The sequence below is a fragment of the Engraulis encrasicolus genome, chromosome 12 (assembly GCF_034702125.1).
Source record: "Engraulis encrasicolus isolate BLACKSEA-1 chromosome 12, IST_EnEncr_1.0, whole genome shotgun sequence".
NCBI lineage: Eukaryota > Metazoa > Chordata > Actinopteri > Clupeiformes > Engraulidae > Engraulis > Engraulis encrasicolus.
The window spans coordinates 17,815,838-17,824,054 of NC_085868.1; the positions used below are offsets into that span (position 1 = coordinate 17,815,838).

An 8,217-nucleotide genomic window follows, 5' to 3' on the forward strand; every position below is an offset into this window, starting at 1 on the left:
ATGAAAGGTTGCCACACAGATCATCTCATGGTGTATTTTTGGAAAGCTAGGTACAATGCCTTCTAGCTAGATAGCAACAGGGGGTTGTATTTTGGTCATGAGAGGAAGGGTTTTTTTGGTCAGGCTCTGACACTAAAATCAGTAGCCTACCTGTGTTATAATCAGAGGGCAAGAAAGTAGACTACTGTCACAGGTGCTTTACTTTCAAAAATGATTTTGCTATGCTACTTTTGAGATTATATTATAATAATAAAAAAGGGGTGTTTTTGTCTTGACATGTCCTCTTGTATTGAACTAAAGCCCTTCCTTGACTGTTCCTAAGGACACTTCTGCCACCTACAGGAACAGTTAGAAAATGCCTAGAGGCTTGAAATTTATACAGAAGATAGGTCAGACCGTCCTCGAGGCCTGGCTGTAAAAAAACGCAATTATCGGCGAACGACGTCGAAGGCAGGGGGCGTCACTATTCGAAATGACGTCATAGCGACGTCGAAGGCAGCCAATGAGTTAAAATAAAGGTGGTAAATTGTTGCAGGAAAAGTTATTATTTTTTATTTTTTTTAGCGAATCAGTGAATTACGATTTTTTTTTTTTTTTTTACACCATGGCTCCGCAACCCACCCATGACCCAGTTTTGGGTCGCGACCCATCCATTGAGAAACACTGCTTTATTGTATATTCCGTGTTCTTTAATGTATGTTGTTGCCATAGGGTATTGGTGAGCCGGCTGTGTTCCTGGGTTGTTCCGTGTTCTTTATTGTATGTTCCGTGTTCTTTACTGTACTATGTTGTTGCCATAGGGTATTGGTGAGCCGGCTGTGTTCCTGGGTTGTTCCGTGTTCTTTGCCCTGAAGGATGCCGTGGTAGCAGCGCGTGGTGACGCCGGCCTTAGTGGCCCCTTCACCTTCCACAGCCCCGCCACCGCAGAGAAGACCTGCCTGGCCTGCGCCTCGCACCTCACACAGATGGTACACACACACGCACACACACACGCACACACACACACGCACACACACACACACACACACACACACACACACACACACACGTGCAGACATACACAAACAAAGTTTTTAAAAAAGGAATTTGTAATGGTGTACAGTATACAACATGTAACTTAGTTTTATACTTGTAGTCTACAATTGGCTGTGGAAATCAAATGCAATGTACTGTATGTTTTCTTTCTTTCTTTCTTTCTTTCTTTCTTTCTTTCTTTCTTTCTTTCTTTCTTTCTTTCTTTCTCAGGTTCCAATGAACAATCCAGGCACCTTCCAGCCATGGGCCATTGACACTCCTTAAGTCGCAACGTGGCAATTATATGTGATTACACAGTTTGACGTCGAGAAAATCACACACTTACTTTTGCAGCCACCGCTGTGTGCAAGTTCTTTCACGCTTTTGTTCAGAACTAGCCGTCAAATTAATGTTAATTAATTGAAGTTAGATGGCATTATGTAAATCTGTATTATTTTTCTATCAAAATATAGGCAATTGAAAGGTTACTGTAATATAGGGTTAAGACAAACTGGGCTACTTCACAGCGACTACACCCAGGGATGACTGGAGCACTCAGCAACTTTTTAAAAGATGTTTTATTTTGGTGCACAAAGTGACTGACGTTTTGGTGCACCTGCGCCTTCCTCAGACTCAAAACTTTTTGATGGTCCCTGTCTCTCAGAGTAGGGAGGCATGGAAAGGCGATGACTGCAGTTTGTTTGAATAGATACAACTGACACGATTGTCTATGGCTACATGCCAAAGGACACACATTCGCCACACCCAATAAACAGCCGTTGTCAATCGTAAACCACACACCCCTTACGGGATTTACAGCAGGCCAGTCTCCAGACCTTATCTCACTTGTTATTAGGTCTGGTGATAGCCAGGCAATAAGACCAGTGCTGTAGCCCCATAATGCACGCCGTTCCACCAGTAGAACGCTGTAATACAGTAGTCATTGAAAAGTTAAGTAACATAGTACTACAGTACACTACTATGACATAACACAAATCGTTAAATAATGCACTACGGCCTGGACATTGCCATTTTGGTAGAAGCAAATTTATAATGTTGTGCCTTAATGAGTTAAGTGAGCCATTATGCACCAATACATAGTACCTGCACTTCTCAAGTTTAGCCTCTAGTTCCAAGCCTTTTTATGCTGTACTACAATACTGCATTTCAATGTTAATTAGGTGAGCAGCGGCACTTTTTTTGCCACTTAAAGCACTGCTTAAGGCAACCCCACCTATGGTTCAAGTGTGAAATTACTTGCTAGAGGGGCATGTGATGCAACGAGGATTGTTGTAAATCATTTCATTTTGCTTAGGTATTCTGAATGTGTATAAATCAGGGCTAGCATGCTGCACTATGCACATTCTTGATCAGTTTGTTTCCTTACGTTTCATACTTAAATTGAGTATACCTGTAATGTGTGTACTGTACATTTACATGTATGTATACAAACTGTATGTTAATCGTTCTAAGCTTTACAATGATAGCTTACAGATGGGAATAAGGTAATGTCTGAAGAACTTGTGGCCTTTAAATGCCTCCAAAGAATAAAAAATGTGTTCTTTAATTTAGACAAACCAACACTGTTGTCTGAGGCATTTAGTAAGTTCTTCAAGACCTCAACTTACATTCTGCAAAAATGTGAAGAAATAAAATCTTTATTGGCGATTTTATCAGTTTCGTTCAGTGAGAAATGTGACTGACTCTGAGATTGAAATCCAGTCGTAGTTCTTTTTTTAGAAACTCTGTATACTATGCAGTGTAGCCTGTTGTTTCATTATCTTGCTGCCAGCTCTCTTAAAACAACTACAGTACAAGTTGTCTGAATGTAGACTGCTGCCGATGCTAAAAGAGTATTCATGTTCATCAGTTTTGCGATGTAAAATACCACATGCATTGTACCTGCCAAAATCCTTACTTATAAAATGTGGTTAATATTCAAATACATAAACTAATAATTCAACAAAACACACAGAATATGAATGAATGGACCAATAAAAACTGCTTCATGTTCAAATGTTGTATTGAAGAGCCTTCTTCCTTTCTAAAATGCCACTTCTGTACACTTCTGTGTAGAAAGTTTCCCACAAACTTCCCTTTACGCTTTGCGAGTCCAAGGTGCTGCATTTGTGCTCTCTATGAAGGGTACAGTCTGAAAATGGTTGCAAGATTAAAGGGACAGTTTGGTCAATTTCAACATGCAGTCGTAATGCTCACACTACCCTGGACTTGTCAGTGCCTGAGATTTTTTTCTTCTTCTTCTTCAGCCGTTTCCGAGATCCTGGTCATTGTAATGGGGGCAGCTCTTTGTTTAAATTTCAAAAAAACATTTTTATTTATTCCCAAAAACATCCAAAAGGTTATAAAACATCAGCAGACAACTAGCAAACAGCAGTACCTTTTGGGAAAATATTTGGAGTTGGCCTATGTTTCATTTTTTAAAAATGTAAACAAACGCTGCCCCCATTAGAATTGCTCATATCTCGGAAAGGGCTGAGCCGAAAAATGTGGCATCACCAGGTACTGACAAGTCAAGGGTAGCGTGAGCAATACAACTGCATGTTGAAATTGACCAAACTGTCCCTTTAAATTAAAGAAGCAAGTTCAGTGAGTGGGGTATAGGCCTACCCCTGTGAGAGACAGGGGTGAGAGGAGTTTTTCCCTTTTTAGATGCGTCCTAGCGTCTCTATAAAAGGGTATGTCCGTCCGTCCATCTGTCGGTTTGAAACGTATTCTCTAAATTGTCATTCCCTCCTGTGTCCACAGGGTGGCCATGCATATACAGACACATCTTTGTACGCCTGCCGGACTTGTTTCTCTCTCCTTTTTGATGTGGACTTAGAAACCAGATGTTCTCTCAAGAGAATGTGTGCCAGCCAGTCACATCTTGCACCATAAATCTCTAATCAGTTCCACCAGTCGGTTGTGTGCGCGGTTGTTTGATTCCAAGAGCTGCCAGTTTCTACAAAGCATTCACAACCATAAAATTGAGTAATAATTGTAATGACTCCAAAGGCATGGCTATCAACTTGCGGAAACCGTGTATGGCGCAGTGCTCAGCATTAAAGGGGTATGCCACTATTTTGGGGCTTAATACAGTTAAAATCGTTGGGGGGGGTTTATAAAGGTGGTAACGTGTCTTATTTTTCATGTAAGCCGTTGTCTTGCTTTAAGACAAGTTAAAAGAGGGAATATGTCGCTAAGCTAGTGAAAGTCAATGGATCTGTGTAGCATGCTATAACTTGTCTTAAAGCAAGACAACGGCTTACTTGAAAAATAAGACACTTTGCCACCTTTATAAACTCCAGCCAACGATTTTAACTGTATTAAGCCCCAAAATAGTGGCATACCCCTTTAAGAAATACACTCCTTTTGAGAAGTAACGTTTTGAACAATAAACACAAATTATTTCCAAAATGTGCATAGAGTAAGTTTGATACATCTGTGAAGCTTACCACAGAAAAAAACAGGTTTAATTATGTAATTTAAATTACATATTTTCCATTTCATCATCATCATCATCATCAGTGGTCATGCATCATCGTGTACCACTGAAAAGACTATTGTTGTGTACATATGATAACCTAATATGTCTGTGATTATTACATTTCAGCTGATACGGATCTGGCCTAATACTGACAGAGTTGGGAGTAACATATAAAACGTTGCATTGGGTACAGGTAAGCCTTTCACAACAATAGACCCGTGGCGACATCTGCAGCAGCTCCATCAAGCAAGCCATCCTGACAAGGTGCACGCACCGTTGGAAGGCCCATCTCAGGCAATATGACTTACAACTGCTGCAGATTGGTGGCAATTGATTGGCTCCCCGTTTATATACACACTTTGATGACGGAGCCCCATAATAAATGTGTACCATCAGAGGCACGCTGTAATAGTCATTGAAAGGTTAATAATCATATTACTATACTACTATTACATAACACATGGCCTTTAGTAGCCTATTGCATTACAACTCGGTCATTGCCATTCTGGCAACAACACATTTATGACACCGTGTTTTAACGGGTTAAGTTGGCATGTCAACATCAGGCCCATTGGTATAACATTGTAACTAGCACTGTTCGCCATGCTCATAAAAAGTTCTCGATCACTTGCAGGGTGAAGCCAGTACGCTCATGTGCGTGCAGGTTAACACTGCCGTCCCGTTGCTTTCTGTACACTGTGCAGTGGGCAAGATGACCTGAGGCCACTATATATATATCACCTGTCCCGCCAGCCAGGCCCTGGAGACGGTTCTGCGGCTGGTCCCGGGCAGTGAGGGTCATGGCTGGAGGTATCACATCACCATGCTGATCACCATGTACTGACAGGGGCACGGCGTGTTCTACGGTGTGGTGTCCAGGGCCTTACATGTCCCTGCCTGATGACAACAAAATAAATGTATAATAAATGGGAAGTTTAGCTAAACCCTGTCTAAAACAAAAACGTTTTCGAGTTGGTTGGAAATTGTTCCACAGATGGTACAAATCTATGATTGATTGCCAAAGCATTCCACAAAGGGCAATAGCTTCAAATACAAGGTCACCCTCTCGAACCTACAGTATGGGGTGACCTTGTATTTATATCTAGTGTATATTATAGTAGACAGTATAATTTTGATCGTTCGACCTAAGGCAGCGTGCTGAGGGTTGGGGGCAAAGCAAGTCCACTAGATGCAGATGGTGCCAGCCCATGAAGACATCTATGAAAGTAGGAATTTTGAATTGACTCCTTATGGCATGTCCTATGGTGTGGTGTCCAGGGCTTTCTGTTCCTTCCTGATTGTAATAGGAATCAAGGGGAAAGAGAGAGAAAGAAAAAAATTGTTAAAGAATAAATAAATAATGGGCCTATAAGGACAGATATAAATGTATAACAAATAAGAATTTTAGCCAAATGCTTGTCCGAAAAAGAATGTTTTTGCGTTGGCTTCTAAACTGTTCCACAGAGGGTGGAAATCTAAGATTGATAGACGAAGCATTCCACAATCTAGGGGCAACAGCTTCAAATTCAAGGTCACCCGAGTGCGGTAGCCTATAACAGTAGATTTTGATCGCAAGACCTGACACATATCGTGCTGAGGATGGAGGGCAAAGCAAGTCCACAAGATGCAGGTGGTGCCCGCCCATGAAGACATCTTAAAGGGGCATTCCACCGGTGGAGACATGAATATGTATTGAAAGAGGGTTGTATATGTAGTAGAATAGTAGCATAAATTTCTAATTTGGTGCCTTCTTGGCCGAGAAAAGTCAGAAAATCACTTTTAGTGCTTGTGGATTTGTGACAACAATCCCCGTAATGCATTGCAATGCTCAAGTTCCACAAGCCACACCCAGGCAGTTCTGCCCGTGACTTACTGGAGCCTCAATGCCAGTAGCCCCGTACGACTTTGTTGATGTCGACCAACATTGACGAAGCACGTGAGCGAGAACATGTTGTCACGATGTGGGTGTTATTAAATACAGCGCATTTAAAGTCGGCCACAAATATGAACGAGACGATGAGCTCGCACCGGTTTGCTCTACTAACACACCACGTGTGAGGAGTGGGGGGACAGGCAGTGAGGAGGAACTGAAGTGGGGACCTGCGCAAACTTGTGTAGAGGTGTGAGACAAGACCCATATACACACGTGTGTGAGTTGTTGACCAACCACTTCATGGGCGCGTGACCTCGGAGGCAGTCTGCAGGCGAGCGTTGAAGGGGATAAGCAACTGCAGAGGTTGCAAGATCTGACTGCAGTCGCATTCATACCGCGATAGTTTGACACCATGTGACATGTCACCTTGTCGACGCAACATCACCGAAATTTCGAAGTTTGACAGGAAATCTAACCGTCATGCAAGTTTTTGAGCCAGAATGCATTGCTGTCTAAAGGCGGATACAGGCGTTGCAGTAAATCGATCGCACCTAGTGATTTCAAAAGCACTGGCACACTGATCTGTGATAGGTCTATTAGCGCATTAGGTCCAGCCCCCTATGGGCGGGGCTGAAAGGGTGGGAAAAAGGCTTGTAGTTTTAACAGAAATCCACCTCTCTTACACTTCCTCCTACGATGACGCAAAATGATGATTATTACATCATTATAGGAGGAAGTGTTAAAGGAGCTCCAGGTAAGATTAAAAGTTTAATTAATCAGCCGACGCTTATGCAACTCTTTGGTAAGTGAACAATGGCTCTCGGTATCACTTCCACGGTCCGCTGTCAGAAAACCCCACATTGACAGCGGCGGACCGAACAAGTGTCGTGAGAAATACTTTTCAATTGAAACATCGCTTTACATACCGTATTCAGATTTGTATCAACTGCTGGCATTCCGGGATGAAAAAACAGTCTCACAGAGAGTTTATTTGAACAGCATTTTTTCATTACGGTGTAGATTTTGAGACAGGCCTGCCACGGGCACCACGCAAATGACGTCATCCTACCTAGTGGCTCTTTAAGAGGTGAATACGGATTTCTCCTGTCTCAGGGGGGAATTGAGAGTGTTGCACGACCATTCAAAAGGATGACTGGTGTCTAGCAATGGAAAGCCAATGTAAATGGGTGGAGTGTCCCTTTAACATGAAAGTAGGGATTTTTTATTTAATTCAATATTGTACTGGGAGGAGGGAGGTAAGTAATACTATAATAGGCCTATTCCTTTCAGAAGGCTGTGTGTAGGCCTTAGGCCTAGCTGCGTTTACCCACTTTAGGCCTTCTAGTTGTAAAAGTAGGCTACGTCTCAAGTTGCAGCATGAAAAAAATAAGTAGGCCTAGGGCCTATACTAATTGTAGGCCTTGTATGCCAGTAAGTAGGCCTAAATGAAACTAAGTAGGCCTAAATAAAGCAAAAACAAACAAAACAATCTAATCAGAGTAAAATGCTTGAATGTGCTGTCCTTAGACAATGGGAAAGCATACTGATCAGTCCAGGTGAAAACATAGTTCAAATGGAACTCCTTGACTGATCGACTGATAAAATAAAGGGAAATATTTCTGTGATAAACCACAATGTACATCACCATCCTCCTCTGACTTGAAAATTGTTCGGCTCACCTGGAACTTGCCAATTGCTCTCCACGAGGGGTGTGCATATAATTGAATGGGCCAAAAATAACCATTTGGAATATGTTCTGTTATTTATTTGTTACTTAAAATATCATAAAATATACCTTATGTATTGTTATCATATAAAGGCAGAGGATTTTCCATCACTTCAT

At 41.8% G+C, this 8,217-nt stretch overlaps 1 protein-coding gene across 2 annotated transcripts in view; it reads left to right on the forward strand.

Moving 5' to 3' along the window:
• aox6 (aldehyde oxidase 6) overlaps positions 1 to 3,103 on the forward strand; it is a 42,826-nt gene extending 39,723 nt beyond the window's left edge. For both annotated transcript variants that reach the window (XM_063211720.1, XM_063211721.1), the window contains 2 exons: positions 801 to 968; positions 1,246 to 3,103. In XM_063211720.1, coding sequence (XP_063067790.1) covers positions 801 to 968; positions 1,246 to 1,299 — 222 coding nt within the window. In that variant the 3' untranslated portion in view covers positions 1,300 to 3,103. The remainder of the gene's footprint in view (positions 1 to 800; positions 969 to 1,245) is intronic.
• The last annotated feature ends 5,114 nt before the right edge of the window (positions 3,104 to 8,217 follow it).